This window comes from Gasterosteus aculeatus, chromosome 3 (genome assembly GCF_964276395.1).
Source record: "Gasterosteus aculeatus chromosome 3, fGasAcu3.hap1.1, whole genome shotgun sequence".
Classification (NCBI taxonomy): domain Eukaryota; kingdom Metazoa; phylum Chordata; class Actinopteri; order Perciformes; family Gasterosteidae; genus Gasterosteus; species Gasterosteus aculeatus.
The window spans coordinates 17,104,327-17,119,290 of NC_135690.1; the positions used below are offsets into that span (position 1 = coordinate 17,104,327).

Here is a 14,964-nt window from a genome sequence, read left to right on the forward strand (position 1 = left end):
TAAAATCTTATTTAAATTGTTTAATTAAAGGCAGAGATTAAAAGTGCAATGTAGGTAAAATTTAGCAGAAGGCGAAGCTGAACATAAAAGTTTTCAGTCTTGTTTTAAACGTGGTCAGAGTTGGGGCAAGTCTTAAATCTCAGGAAGTTTATTCCAGCTGTTTGTTGCGTAGTAACTAAATGATGCTTTCCCATGATTTGTATTTACTCTGGGAATCACTAACAGAGTACTCACTCTCTTAAACTTTAAATCTTGAAAGACATTATTAGTTGTGTTTGTGCGTGTGATTTTGAGTGGTGAATGTAAACTCAGCTGTCACTCGTAAAACATCGTCATCTCTCTGTGACGTTCTGCTGCGTCACTTCCCCCCTCATCAGACTCTCAGTCCCGCCAATGATTTATTGATTGACAGAATATGTAGAAAGCGGCATTTCTCAGATTTCAGAATTGGATGCAAATAGTTAAGGAGTCACGGTAATTTGAATCCTCCATGTCACTTTCCGTCACCGGCGAAAGGCTTCGGATTAAGAGGGTTAAAAGACAGACAGTCCGTCTGTCCAATCAGAAGGGTCCGTCCTCTGCTATCTGCTATAAGGCCCTCCCCTTTCCGTAAAGAGTTAATGTCGTTGTGTTTTTCCCTTCAGGGCCACCGTACATTTCCACCTATCACAGCTCCCCCTCCCTCCCCACGAGCCGTCCAGCCTTCGCAGCAACGCAACTTGCGAACGGGTCCGAAGTCAGCAAACAATGGCGTTGTTACGTTCCCCAGTTTCTGTGTTTGGTGGTTTTGTGCCTTGACAGGTGATTGATTCCAGGAGCAGCAGTCCCCAGACTGGAGATCTGGCCCCACCTACTCGTCAGTGGCTGCACCTGGATTCCTTCCCTCGCAACACATAAAGTGGTGCCATTTTGTTGTGAAGCTCTCGCTCGTTGGGTGTGGGTTGTAGAGCAGAGAGTGACTTGGAGTCTCTGTTAAATCTTGTTCTGTGTGCTTGTGAAATTTGTCATTTGTGTTTAATCCTGTTTTGTTTGTCTTTTGTTCCCAGGGAAAAGGGGAAGCACCTTGGGAGTGCGTAGGCAAGCTGCCCATGGGTCTACACCACCCGTAGTCATCCTCCTGTCTAGAAACACTAGGCAAGACCTGGGCGGACCACCCCCTGTATTTGGTTAGTGAGCCTTGCTAGTGCTCAAGCTAGGTTAGGGGGGGGTGTTTCAGGTCAGATAGGCAAGAGGGACTATTTTGTTTTGTTCATTGTTTTGGTTCCGCCCAGCCCCTTTTCCCAAGCAACCCGTATTTATATATATATTAATAAACATTCCTTTTTACGGGCTATATGTGTTCTGGTCGTCCGTGTACCTACACGCACCACACCTCCTTCCCCCATACCACATTGAGATGACGAGCGGCGGGTCGTTGCGTTCCCTCATCCACGAGGAGTGCGTAACAAAGTGGGGGCTCACCCGGGATCCAACTTGCTTGGTTCCCATCTGGCCCTGCTGCTCTGAGCTCTGTGGTTGGTGGTTAGGGTGTAGTAGTGGGGGTTGTGAATGGGATGACCTTTAGTTTTGTTGTGTGTTCGGTAATAGTGTACATGATGGCTACTTCAGCCATCTCCAGTTTTGTTGATGTCCCCTCAGTCGGCGCAGCGATCCCCCCTTCCCGCTGGGCCGCCGCAGCGATCCTCCCGTTCCCGCTGGGCCTCCGCCGCAGCGATCCTCCCGTTCCCGCTGGGCCTCCGCCGCAGCGATCCTCCCGTTCCCGCTGGGCCTCCGCCGCAGCGATCTCCCCTTCCCGCTGGGCCTCCGCCGCAGCGATCTCCCCTTCCCGCTGGGCCTCCGCCGCAGCGATCTCCCCTTCCCGCTGGGCCTCCGCCGCAGCGATCTCCCCTTCCCGCTGGGCCTCCGCCGCAGCGATCTCCCCTTCCCGCTGGGCCTCCGCCGCAGCGATCTCCCCTTCCCGCTGGGCCTCCGCCGCAGCGATCTCCCCTTCCCGCTGGGCCGCAGCGATCTCCCCTTCCCGCTGGGCCGCAGCGATCTCCCCTTCCCGCTGGGCCGCAGCGATCTCCCCTTCCCGCTGGGCCGCAGCGATCTCCCCTTCCCGCTGGGCCGCAGCGATCTCCCCTTCCCGCTGGGCCGCAGCGATCCTCCCCTTCCCGCTGGGCCGCCGCGATGCTCCCCTTTCCGCTGGGCCGCCGCGATGCTCCCCTTTCCGCTGGGCCGCCGCGATGCTCCCCTTTCCGCTGGGCCGCCGCGATGCTCCCCTTTCCGCTGGGCCGCCGCGATGCTCCCCTTTCCGCTGGGCCGCCGCGATGCTCCCCTTTCCGCTGGGCCGCCGCGATGCTCCCCTTTCCGCTGGGCCGCCGCGATGCTCCCCTTTCCGCTGGGCCGCCGCGATGCTCCCCTTTCCGCTGGGCCGCCGCGATGCTCCCCTTTCCGCTGGGCCGCCGCGATGCTCCCCTTTCCGCTGGGCCGCCGCGATGCTCCCCTTTCCGCTGGGCCGCCGCGATCCTCCCCTTTCCGCTGGGCCGCCGCGATGCTCCCCTTTCCGCTGGGCCGCCGCGATCCTCCCCTTTCCGCTGGGCCGCCGCGATCCTCCCCTTTCCGCTGGGCCGCCGCGATCCTCCCCTTTCCGCTGGGCCGCCGCGATCCTCCCCTTTCCGCTGGGCCGCCGCAGCGATCCTCCCGTTCCGAGGCTCTCAGTCCCAGCCCCGACTCGGCCAGTCCCCGCTCCGAGACTCTCAGTCCCTGCCCCGGCGCCCCCAGCTATCGCGTGTTTAAGTACTGGGTTACGTTTGGTTGTTTTGTCGCAAACTGGAGGTTTGCTGTTTTTGGGGTGGGCGTGTTACGTTCCCCAGTTTCTGTGTTTGGTGGTTTTGTGCCTTGACAGGTGATTGATTCCAGGAGCAGCAGTCCCCAGACTGGAGATCTGGCCCCACCCACTCGTCAGTGGCTGCACCTGGATTCCTTCCCTCGCAACACATAAAGTGGTGCCATTTTGTTGTGAAGCTCTCGCTCGTTGGGTGTGGGTTGTAGAGCAGAGAGTGACTTGGAGTCTCTGTTAAATCTTGTTCTGTGTGCTTGTGAAATTTGTCATTTGTGTTTAATCCTGTTTTGTTTGTCTTTTGTTCCCAGGGAAAAGGGGAAGCACCTTGGGAGTGCGTAGGCAAGCTGCCCATGGGTCTACACCACCCGTAGTCATCCTCCTGTCTAGAAACACTAGGCAAGACCTGGGCGGACCACCCCCTGTATTTGGTTAGTGAGCCTTGCTAGTGCTCAAGGTAGGTTAGGGGGGGGTGTTTCAGGTCAGATAGGCAAGAGGGACTATTTTGTTTTGTTCATTGTTTTGGTTCCGCCCAGCCCCTTTTCCCAAGCAACCCGTATTTATATATATATTAATAAACATTCCTTTTTACGGGTTATATGTGTTCTGGTCGTCCATGTACCTACACGCACCACACCTCTTTCCCCCATTTCCACATTGAGATGACGAGCGGCGGGTCGTTGCGTTCCCTCATCCACGAGAGTGCGTAACAGGCGTCTGGTAGTGACGACGCTCCGCTTCTACTGTAGGTGAAATAAGTTTAAAGTTTCATGGCGTGCATGATTAATGTTGAATAAAGCTTCAGGAGATGTAACAATGCACCGTTGAAAGTAGAAGAGGAAGAGGTCTGCTATTAGCACACAGAATGAGGAACAAATGGCAGGAAGGTCAAAAGGGTCATTCTCGCAAGCAGCTGACAAAACCCCTCAAATGGAAACATTTTAAACTTCTGTTTAATCATTTCTTAGAAGACAACGTCAGGTTTTATAACTAAAAATGTAAATGTTGCAGTAGGTGGAAGGAAGCAGCTTTATCACTCCTTTCTACCATTTGCTCTAAAGCCTAGTTTATGCCTCAAGCCCTCCTTGCTGCCTTTTCACACCTCCTTGCGTCCTTGCTGCCTTTTCACACCTCCTTGCGTCCTTGCTGCCTTTTCACACCTCCTTGCGTGTGTCGACCCATTTTTCTGGACTAGCATCGAAAGCAACGCAAGCCTCCCTCAGCGCACAAGGCTGTGTAGAAGTAAAATTCATGCATGACCATATTTGTTGTTGACAATGTTGTGGTGTTGTGTGTCTTGTGTTGTGTGTTGTGTGCACCACAACATCAGCCGATGTTTCCAGTGTGAAGAGTTAGTTTGTGACCTGATCAGATGTTTTACTGCATCTATTTATTGGTGAAGTGGCTTAAGAAGCATTTACACAGAGAAAAAAAGATCAGTTTCCACTGATCAGCAGGGAATTTTAGACCATAAGTCAGTTAATCCATCTTCAAATAGAGCAAGAGGATGAAACTTGGATCATACATTTACATTATAAGTTGTTGATACAAATGTGTATGTAAACATTTACTCTTTACTCCCTGTTATCTACGTCTTTCATTCATGTCAGTTACTTGTTTTGTTTCTTTATATTGTATGTTAATATTTTATTTATGTTCAAACATGTTTCTGCCATTAGACGCTGCTCATCAGAATCATTTCATGTGCAGGATGATTTCTGAGAAAAGTTGCTTTTGCAGGTTCCTCTTTCTTTGACACATTTTCTATTTTCAGAGGGAACATTTAAAAAGAAAGGAAGTGTTTGTCTTTGCGAGTGCAGTGATCACAAGATACGTTAAAGGTGTTAAACTGAAGCAAAACCGCAACTAACACACACAGTACAAACAACATTTTATATTCATGTAGCTTATTGACATAATAATGTTTGGTCCTTTTTATTCTCTCAAATGTTGGTTTTGTTCCAGGGAGCAGAGATGAAAAGCTTCCTCTATGACACACTCACATGATATGAATAAGGCCTTTAAAGTGGAGCAGGTGAGGTACTTTGTGGCGTGGTGCTCGTCCTCTGGCTCACGTCCACTTGCTGTGTCCACAGTTTGTAGATTTAACGTCATGTCCAGGAAACGGGGTTAGTCAAGTTGTCTCGTGTCTCGTGATTTCCTGTTTTATTTTGAAAATGAACCTCCCTCTCGTTTCAGGCAACTTGCCCCTTCCCCCCGTGTGCTGGTCTGATTGTCTGCCCGCCCCTGATTGTTTCCACCTGTGCCTTTTAACCTGTGTGCATTTGTTGTCTGCGTCTCCCTTTGTCCTGTGCTAGTTCGTCGTGATGGGAAGTTCGGATCTTTTTACCGACTCGGTTCTTTGAATCTCGTTCAGTGTGAATGAGAAATGAACAAATCTTTTTTTGAGAGGACTCGTTCAAAATGAACGAATCGTTCACGAACAACACATCACTCCTAGTTCGTCTTGTCTCAAGGACATTTGGGTTCTTGTGTTTAGTACATAGTGTTTTCCTCAACCACAAGTGATTTTTATTTCAGTGGCACTTGGCCTTTCGTTAATGAACTTTTGTCCACGAGTCGTGCGTTTGGGTTCAGGGCCGTTGTCCGGTCGTGACAGAACGAAGTGGCCAGCATGAACCCAGCCGACTCCGACCACTTGAAGGCAGCACTTTGCTCCCAAGTCTTAATCAGCAGGCGGATCCGGTGTCCGCCTACTTTGTTCCTCTGATGAACGTTGAGGTGTAAATGAGCCTCCTTTACAAAGGGCTGAACTAAATCTCTTTACAGGAACAGATCTCAAGCCGTCAGAGAGGAAGTTCAAAAGGAGCCTGATGACGAGCAGCTGTGTGCAAACGTCTCCGAGCTTCTTTGAATCAGAGGCCAGCTGTTAGTTTATTGTGAAGCAGAAGACCGGTTGTTGCAGCGTGGGGTCGGAGACTCCGTCATGTCTCTCTTTGTGATACTCGGGCTGCTCGTCTGCATTCAGGCTCAAGGTGAGAAACCAACTAAGCACTCAGGTCTTTATTGTTGGAATGCATTAAGCATTGTTCTTTGAATCTTTATTTCTTCATCTTCTATTTCTTACGCCGCACCTTTCAACTCCTTCACAATTTCAGCTATTAAAACCGTTCAAATATTAAAATGTTTAGCTCCTTTCTGGCTTGAGGGCTATGACTTTTCAGCTTTCTAGCTCTTAAGCTTGAATTTATATAAATCAATAATCATTAATATTTTAACATGGTTTTCAAATGGAGTTTGTTTTCAAATCCTCAAACTTCAACTTTCAGATATTTCAGCTCCGCCAATCTTTCAGCTACAGACACCATTTAAACTTTCAAATGTTGACACAGGTCTCAACTATTTTATGAAAAAAACTGCTTGTGGATATCTATTGTACTTTTTTCATAATCACTGATTATGTTTCACTAGTTCTTCGCTCCGTTTCTGACTTTTACATGAGTGTGTATTGCGTCTGCTAGAGGGGGACCTCGAGGGCTAGAGTGTGGGGCAGCGCAGGACGCTGGTTTAAAAAAATATGGAACTTCTGTCCTTGCAGCCAAAGTATACACTCTAGAGGCTTCATTTCTTCAGATTAATGAGGGTATGGTTGTGCTGATTGGATTAATGTGTTCATGGAATCCCAGAGTTTTTTAGTTTTGGCGCAAGGTGTGTTAGAGTGACACAACCTCTGCCAAAAGCCCCATAGGCTCCAATACAAATCTGCTGACATATTCCTAAAAAAATCCACAAGGTACACGTTTTGTCAACGGCCATAGGAGCCGTATTTATTACCGGACAGACCTAAAACGTACATCCATGCGTTCAGTAGAGTCTTGGGTCTCGTCAAAACGCCGTATTTTTTAGATAGCTGTTATAGTTTTGCGCTGGTTCTCATTTGTTTGAGGTGTGGATTCTGTGTAACTCGCTGTCATGTCTCTGCCTTTTGCAGCAGCTCGTTAATGAGCACAGGTGCGTCGTTGTCGTGGTTACGAGCACTCACATGCTGCAGGATCTGTCTGTGACTCACAGCTGCTCCTATGACCTGATTAGTGGAGTCACATGACGCAGCTATGCTTTCTGTCAACAGACCAATATGATAAAGACACTAGGCCCCCTCCCCCTCCACCCTGACCTCTACTCACTGTTAATCAGCCAGTCTGTCTATTTCTCCTCCTCTCTCTCTCCCTCTAACCCTTCCTCACCCTCTCTCTATCTACACCCCCCCACCCCACCCAATTCCATCATTACAAAATAAAAGCCTCAATGATTATCTGTACCTTAACCATGAAGCGGTTTCGTTGAAATACGTATTGCTCTTTCAAATACTACCACAACCACTACGAATATTACTAGTAATTCTAGTACTACAACTGATACTTCTACTACCATACCAGTATTTCTACTGCTATTAATACTACTACTGTTATTACAAATACTACTATGGCTAATAGTATCAGTATTCCAGCTGTTTCTACTGCTATTGATACTAAACCGACTTCTACTGCTAGTACTACTAATACCACAATTACAACTACTACTATTACTACCACAAACAATTTTAAACCTTTTTATTCATCTCAGCTTTTGTTATTTCTGTACTTTTTTAAATTCAATTAAGCTCCTGCAACTTCTGTATTTTTTAGAAAATCTATTGAAATTCAGCTTCCCCACGTCCTGTATTTTCAGCAGTTTTTTAAAAATAATTTCTGCTTTTCCTTCGCCTCTATTAACAGCAATGTTTTAGTATTCATTTCTGTATTTTTTTTTTGCAATATTTCAGCTGTTTTCATTTCTGCATTTTCCGCAAATCTATTAATTCCTTTTAGCTTCTCCCATTGCTGTATTTTCAGGAATTTCAAATTAATTTCAGCTTTTATAATATCTGTGATTTCAGCAAATATATTCAAATTCCCTTTAACTTTCTGTAATTTCAGCAATTTTTTGAAGTTCATTTCAGCATTTTGCATTCCAACGCATTTTCAGCAGGAAATGAATTTTCTAGTTCTATGTTTTATATCAGGGGTCCTCAACGTTTTTTCTGGCCAAGGACCCCCAAACTGATGGCGATGGAGCAGGGACCCCCATTCTATGGAGTTTGAGCTTTGCACTCTTTATCCGTGCGCATAAACGCGATGTGATACTGTGAATGAACCAGTGAGCAGCTTGAGAGCTGCTGTGAGGAGCTGAATGTGTGTGTTGTTGACGGAAAGATAACGTCTTAATTTGTATTTAAAGACCGTAAATAACATTCTGATTCTGAAGACATTTAAATTTGTGGGGAAAACATTGGTTAAAAAAAAAGGTCTTAACAACATTTGGCGGCCCCCTGTTGAAGACCTGTTATAGATTATCGGTCATTATAATACGAGTAGATGAAATCCAGGCTTCTGATTGGTTGAGAGCGGGTCACATGTTATACAGCTGACCCGAGCGTTCAGTATCACTGCGCACTCAAAGTAACACGTTAGATTTTGCGCTACAGTTAGTTTTTAGCTTTTATCTCGGTGGTGATCGCCGAAAAAAAGAAAATCCCACAAATGATCAGTTTCAGGCAACCGGACAATTACGGTGAACTCATGAGCGATGTGAACGAATGAGATGATGCGGGAACCGATGCTGTTTACACGCACGTACGGGGACTATTTTCTCTCTAGAATACTGAGATGAGACACAACGTTTGGTGGCTACAACGATTTTTTGCTGTAAGGCAGCTATTTACTTTTTATAATTTATTTTATAATTTGTAACCGTTCGAGGGTTTAATTAATACATACATAATATTTATGTGTATACATGTCAAACATTCAAGGAGGATTTCTGAAAACCTTGAGGGAAGTTAATATGAATCTTAAAAAGTTTAATGTGTTTCTGCTTTGTTTTAACGTTACATCTTTTAAAAATGACATGTTATAGATTTTTGATGTCTTAAAGTACTATTTAAGGTAATAATTGCAGTTGGTGTAAAGAATAATAAGCTGAAAACTACAAAGCAAAAACTTCTGCTTGAGAATTTTTTGCAAACATTTTTTTATTTTCAGTATTAAAGACAAAGCCTCAATACAACAATGTAAGAGATTTAGCAAGAGAAAATGACTAAATGTACAAATATTTTTAGTATGCTAAAATAAATGTTATATGAAGTCTTTACATATACAAACGTTAAACTTTATATAAGAATAAATAAGTCATTCAGACTAAACACATAAACAGAAAAGGAGAAATGCATCAAAGCGAGTGAACAATCAGACAAGCTTTCCAAATACATTCATGACTTGTCTGACTAAAGTTTGGGGAACAACAGTTTGCGTGAGAGGAGGAGTGAAGGACAAGGTGAAAACTTAAAAGCAATTGTTCCACCTCCTTAGTCAGTCCTCTGTCCTCAGTGAGACATTTAAAGAGACGTCTTGCAGCCATTGAGAGGTGATGATGAGCTGAAGGTGAACCGCTGGTTCAATGTGTAATAAAGTGTAGTGATGGAGTAACATCTTAAACGGGTCGTTGTGGCGCAGGGGTCACAGAAGGTGTGCTGGAAGCACAAGGTTGTTGGTTTGATTCCAGGCTGCCCCATGTTCCATGTCGAAGTGTCCCTGAGCAAGACACCTAACCCCTAATTGCACAAAAATGTGTAAAAGCCATGCGTTTAAAGTGTAATGTAAGTTGCTTTGGATAAAAGCGTCTGCTAAATGACCTGTAACGTAACATTCAGCAATGAATGATTCATAATTAGTGTGGTGAGGTTCCACCTGAGGTGGAGGAAAGAGGACAAAGACCCTATTTTTCAGAATGGAAATACTTTGTCACGTCAAGAAGAAGAACTGTGAGCAGCAACTTGCTCTCAGTGGGTTTAGTTTCTGCTGTTAAGCTTCTCTGTGTCCTCAGGAAGAGACGACGTGAGACATTTGAAGAGACTTCTGTCACTTCATGTTAAGCAGTGATGAGCTGAAGGTGAACCGCTGGTTCAATGTGTAATAAATAAAGTGTAGTGATGGAGGAACATTCAGCAGTGAATGATTCATCACATATTGTGTGTGATGTTTATTGTATCATGTGTCTACTGTTTTTACAGGAACCATTGTGACTCCTGTGTTTGTGCTGAAGGGACGTGATCTGCTCCTCAAGCTTCATGCTGATCCTCCTGAGGGGGTTTTATTTGTTGACTGGAAAATCAATAAAATAGTCGATTTAGTAAGATTTAAACCTAGTGGAGAAGCAACTGTCCTTCGTAATTCCACTGGAGGGTTTGAGTTTCCTGAGAATAAATTCTCTGTGACATTGAAGAATGTACAAGAGGTCGACAGTGGAGTTTATTCTGCTGAAGTACGAACACTTCAAGGAAACAAACTACTGACTGAATACGAGGTCACAGTTCAAGGTGAGTCTGTAAACATTTCACTGATAGTTTCTGCCGCCATGTTTCATAAACTTCACAGAAACCTCCCCCCCCCCTCAGGACCAGTGTCTCCAGTTGAACTGATCGTGGACCGAGTGGACAACAGCAGCTCAGAGTCATGTGACCTCCATGTGACCTGCAGGACTCACAACTCAAACATCAGCAGGACTTTCAGATGTGTCGACCGGGTCTGCATTCAAGGGGGAAGAGAGCGACCAGAGGTCACGACCTCTGGGGCTTCTCTCCAGGTCTACCTGTTGAACAAAGTGATCATCTGTAACCATAGCAACCAGGTTCACTGGACCCAGGACTTTGATATAACTGAACACCTTTGCCCCTCAAATCCTGCTGAACACCTTTGCCCCGAACATGCTGGTAAGACTGAAAGAGGAGACGACTTCCTGATAACAGGTTGTAGTTTCAGACTTTCTGTGTTGTAAAGAAACGATTGTGTTTTCTGAGTGAATTCTGAGTTCTGAGCATCTCTAAAGCTCCTCGTCAGGGACGCAGGGGTTAAATACAAACTCAAGCAGAAAGCACAGACGTGTTGTGTTTGTGATGAATCCACCTGTGGTGTGTTTCAGGTTCCGTGTTCCTGGTGAAGATGGTGGTGTTCTCTGTGGGTCTGATCATCATGGTGTCTGCCGTCATCACTGTTCACCTCGTGGACTTCAAGAAGCACCAACAAAGAAATGGATGTCAAACACGTCACGCTGCCCGGGAGGAAAGCTCCCACTTAAAGGTCACCTTCTAAACCCGTGATGATGTTCCACTGACTCACAGCTGGTGGCAGCAACACACCAGGAGAAGAAAAGAGGAAGACGAGCGCAGAGCAGCAAACATGGACGCAAACTATTTAGGATTTAAAGGATTTATAAATTCAGCTTTGCAGATATTTCCTGGTGAAGGAAAGACATTAAAAACGTAACTCAAAGATGCATTTTGGCAAGAAAAAACTTCATGTAAAAATCATAGTTCACCTTTAAAACAAATGCTGATAATCCATTGATTGTACACAATATATCACACACACAAGACCATGTCAATGTTTTTGGTGAATGTTATCTTGAATGTTTAATCAAGACCAACTATATGTAAGCGAATAACCTTAAATATACTGTAATACTGCATACGGTCCTATTGACCAATAAATACAAATTGCATATGTGTCTGCTTGTACAGTATTTACTCGTACATAATTCTGTTCAGCAGGTTTTGTTTTGGGTGGAAACTTAGAACTTGTTGAAGCTTCATACTTGTGTTTCAGTGATTAAAAGGTGACGTGTTCCTCTCTGGTTTACTGTGAGTTTTTACCAAAGAATCAATATGTGATGTTATTATAGTAAAGACACTTGATACACTGAATGACTATGTTATGGAAAAATATATTTCTTAAATTCTCTGCTGTTTCACATATTCGTCTCTGTGAAATCCTCTATCCACCAAAAAATTTAGGTTAGAATGTCAAAATGAGACAATTGTTTTTTTTATTTCAATTTGTCTCCTAATTTTCTGTTTTATATATTTGTCACAGTTAAAACATAATTGATACATGTTTTTTTTAAATAATAAAATATAAAACCGAAGCATTTAATTTTTCTACATTGATCTTAAATGTAAATTATGTGATTACTAACATCTTCAATTGTGACACGTGTGACACGTGTGAAAAGGTGACTTGAGACTTCTTAATGGTTCTATTTTACACGGATCTGAGCACAAGCAAGCAGCAGATGTGAAGATGTAGCAGCACGAAGCCACCTGGAAACAACCTTGGTGCAAAGTTTGGATCCTAAAAATGTCTTAAATTAGTTTAAAGACGTAACGCTTAACCAAGCAGCTCCTTCCTGAAAAAGTTCATGTTTCTGTGTTAAACCTGCAGGTCAGTGATGGAAGAAGAACAAACAGCCCTTTAAAGATCTGAACTGTTGTACATTTACTTTACTTGAGCTGCAGATAAAGTGACTCCATCTTTTGGGTGGTGTCTAATTTACTCCATCCTCAAACAGAAGCACATGTTGACGTGTTGGATTTGATGTGTTGGGATGTTTGTATCAAAACAGCAAATCATGACAATCCCAGTGAGATAAAAAGCACCTTTTGGTAAAATATCACATGTATATTTTAACAAACGTGTTTCCTTATCTGAGGCAGTAAAAGACGTCCTGTGTTGTACAGATTGTTCAGCGCTCTGAGGCAAACTGTGATTTGTGATATTGGGCTATTTAACCAAACAGGTGGGTACATAGTTATGGAGGACTTGGAGACATTGAGTTTCTATGTAGAGGAAACAAAGAGGATTTTACAGATGTTGAGATTATTTGTTGGAATATTTACTTGGACTTACCGATTCTTCTCTTTCGATTAATATAAAGCCAGACGATTAGAACCACAATTAGGATGACAATAAGAATGACAACGCAAACAGTAATCACCCAGCCAAGGTGAGGGGGAGGATCTGTAAAACAGAACAAGAACCAGATCAGAAGAGTCTTCCTGGTTTAAATGACGCAGCACAGCTGAGAATGTGTCACATGTTCACAGCCTGATGTGCTTCTGACGGACTGAAGTTTGGATTGTGAAAACTTCTTTAACGTGATCTATAGTAAGAAATCATTTGATTTCTTCAATTAAAACATTTTTCTACCGACCTTTATAGTAATTAATGGTTGAAGCTGTTTTATGATACAGGGAGATGAACTCCAGCATTGTGATTGAGAGTGATTGTTCCGTATCACTGCGCACTCAAAGTAACAGGTTAGCTTTTGCACAACCGTTAGTTGACATCTTAGCTTTTAGCTCGGTGGCGATTGCCCAAAAAAAAGACCCGGAAATCCCTCAAAGTGTCAGGCAATGCGAGCTTTCGCAAGCGGACAATTAAGGTAAAAGCAATAAGGTACTTGAGGGTGTACTTTGTCGTCCAATAATGTAACCGTTGGGGGTGTTGTTATTAATGAAGTCGTCTCTTTCAGTCTTACCAGTATTTGAGGAGCAAAAATGTTCAGTCGTATTGAAGTCGTGGGTCCAGTGAACCTGGTTGTTATGGTTACAGATGATCACGTTGTGCAACAGGTAGACCTGGAGAGAAGCCCCAGAGGTCGTGACCTGTGATCGCTCTCCTCCCTCCTGATTGCAGACCCGGTCGACACATCTGAAAGTGCTGCTGATGTGAGAGTTGTGAGTCCTGCAGGTCACATGGAGGTCACATGACTCTGAGCTGCTGGAGTCCACTCGGTCCACGATCAGTTCAACTGGAGACACTGGTCCTGAGGGGGGGGGAGGTTTCTGTGAAGAGTTTATGAAACATGGCGGCAGAAACTGTGAAATGTTTACAGACTCACCTTGAACTGTGACCTTGTATTCAGCTGCTGTTTTGTTTCCTTTTAGCATCTCTACTACAGCAGAATAAACTCTGCTGTCGACCTCTTGTACATTCTTCAATATCACAGAGAATTTATTCTCAGGAAACTCAAACCCTCCAGTGACATTATGAAGGACATTTACGCTTCCATTAGATTTAATTCTTACTAAAGTGACTGTTTTATTGATTTTCCAGTTAACAGCTAAAACCCCCTCAGGAGGATCAGCACGAAGCTTGAGGAGCAGATCACGTCCCTTCAGCACAAACACAGGAGTCACAATGGTTCCTGTAAAAACAGTAGACACATGATACAATAAACATCACACACAATATGTGATGAATCATTCACTGCTGACTGTTCCTCCATCACTACACTTTATTTATTACACATTGAACCAGCGGTTCACCTTCAGCTCATCACTGCTTAAGCAAGAGAGCAAGTTGCTGCTCAAAGTTCTTCTTCTTGACGTGACAAAGTATTTCCATTCTGTCTCTTTGTCCTCTTTCCCTCCGTCTCACCACACTAATGTCCCCCAGCATCAGCTACACTGAACATGGACGACTTTAGAAAATAAGACGTCCACAGACTGAACGCTGAAGGAGTTAAACTCTGAGAGGAGTAAAGGTCAACATGTTTACGGTCTGTGTGTGGATCCAGATCTTCACCAAAATATGGAAAATATTAAATAATCTTATTAACTGGCTGAGAGCAAATGATATTTCTCTACTAACATTTTCACAGTTCATTGTTTTTCAAACCTCTCATACTTTATACTGAGACAATTCCCTTCATCTTAGCTCAGTACAAGAAGACCAACATTTCAAAAATACGTTTTTAACTCAACTTCTATTGGAGAAATAGTGCTGCGGTATAAAAGCTTTGACCCAAAATATATAAATCAAGTTCTCACCTTGTGCTTCACATAATGTGAGCAGAGAAGCAAAGAGAAGAACGACGCACGACCTCATTGTGCAGAATGGAAGACAAAAGTAAAGTTTCAAAGACTCTATGTTAAGGCGGCCGCTTGCTTCTGTTTCTGCGTCGTTGCGTCGACGCACTGGTTTCACTTCCTGGTCGTAAAGTCCTGCGTGTGTCGCAGCGCGATTCACCTCCAGAACAACAGGCGGAGTGACGTGTTTTGTTGAAGACGACCTGGGGCCTGTTTCAGAAAGGAGGTTAAGTGAAAACTCTGAGTATGTTAACCCTGAAATGAGGGAAACTCTGAGTTTTCTGTTTCAGAATGGGAGGTATGTTAAACCTGAGAAAGCAGAGTAAGTCAAGCCTGTTTCAGAAAGAGAGGTAACTTATACTCAGAGTCAGTTACCATGACAACTTACTCTGTGAACCTAACCTGGTCGGGAGCAGGTTTTCTTCGGGAAACCCAGAGT

At 44.2% G+C, this 14,964-nt stretch overlaps 2 protein-coding genes and 1 pseudogene across 3 annotated transcripts in view; 1 reads left to right on the plus strand and 2 right to left on the minus strand.

Moving 5' to 3' along the window:
- The window catches only part of LOC144405557 (ATP-sensitive inward rectifier potassium channel 10-like), a 113,203-nt pseudogene that overhangs the window by 18,039 nt on the left and 80,200 nt on the right, over nucleotides 1-14,964 (minus strand). The window lies entirely within an intron of this gene.
- Nucleotides 3,869-11,501, plus strand: LOC120815166 (uncharacterized). Its single transcript, XM_078099826.1, has 5 exons — nucleotides 3,869-4,856; nucleotides 5,612-5,817; nucleotides 9,891-10,196; nucleotides 10,275-10,589; nucleotides 10,799-11,501. Exons 2-5 carry the CDS (start codon nucleotides 5,769-5,771, stop codon nucleotides 10,966-10,968), a joined length of 840 nt encoding a protein of 279 aa, XP_077955952.1. The 5' UTR covers nucleotides 3,869-4,856; nucleotides 5,612-5,768; the 3' UTR covers nucleotides 10,969-11,501.
- LOC144405556 (uncharacterized) lies at nucleotides 11,070-14,647 on the minus strand. The gene is made up of 4 exons (XM_078099831.1): nucleotides 14,487-14,647; nucleotides 13,556-13,861; nucleotides 13,193-13,480; nucleotides 11,070-12,672 (listed from the first exon to the last, which is right to left on the minus strand). The coding sequence occupies exons 1-4, from the start codon at nucleotides 14,542-14,544 to the stop codon at nucleotides 12,548-12,550; spliced, it is 777 nt and encodes a 258-aa protein (XP_077955957.1). The 5' UTR covers nucleotides 14,545-14,647; the 3' UTR covers nucleotides 11,070-12,547.

Coding starts and splice junctions, on each gene's coding strand:
- LOC120815166 (XM_078099826.1), top strand. CDS start 5,769: ATGTCTCTCTTTGTGATACTCGGGCTGCTCGTCTGCATTCAGGCTCAA. Junction 10,197..10,274: donor ATACGAGGTCACAGTTCAAG/GTGAGTCTGTAA, acceptor CCCCCCCCTCAG/GACCAGTGTCTCCAGTTGAA. Junction 10,590..10,798: donor CCTTTGCCCCGAACATGCTG/GTAAGACTGAAA, acceptor GGTGTGTTTCAG/GTTCCGTGTTCCTGGTGAAG.
- LOC144405556 (XM_078099831.1), bottom strand. CDS start 14,544: ATGAGGTCGTGCGTCGTTCTTCTCTTTGCTTCTCTGCTCACATTATGT. Junction 13,862..14,486: donor CACATTATGTGAAGCACAAG/GTGAGAACTTGA, acceptor CTGTTTTTACAG/GAACCATTGTGACTCCTGTG. Junction 13,481..13,555: donor ATACAAGGTCACAGTTCAAG/GTGAGTCTGTAA, acceptor CCCCCCCCTCAG/GACCAGTGTCTCCAGTTGAA.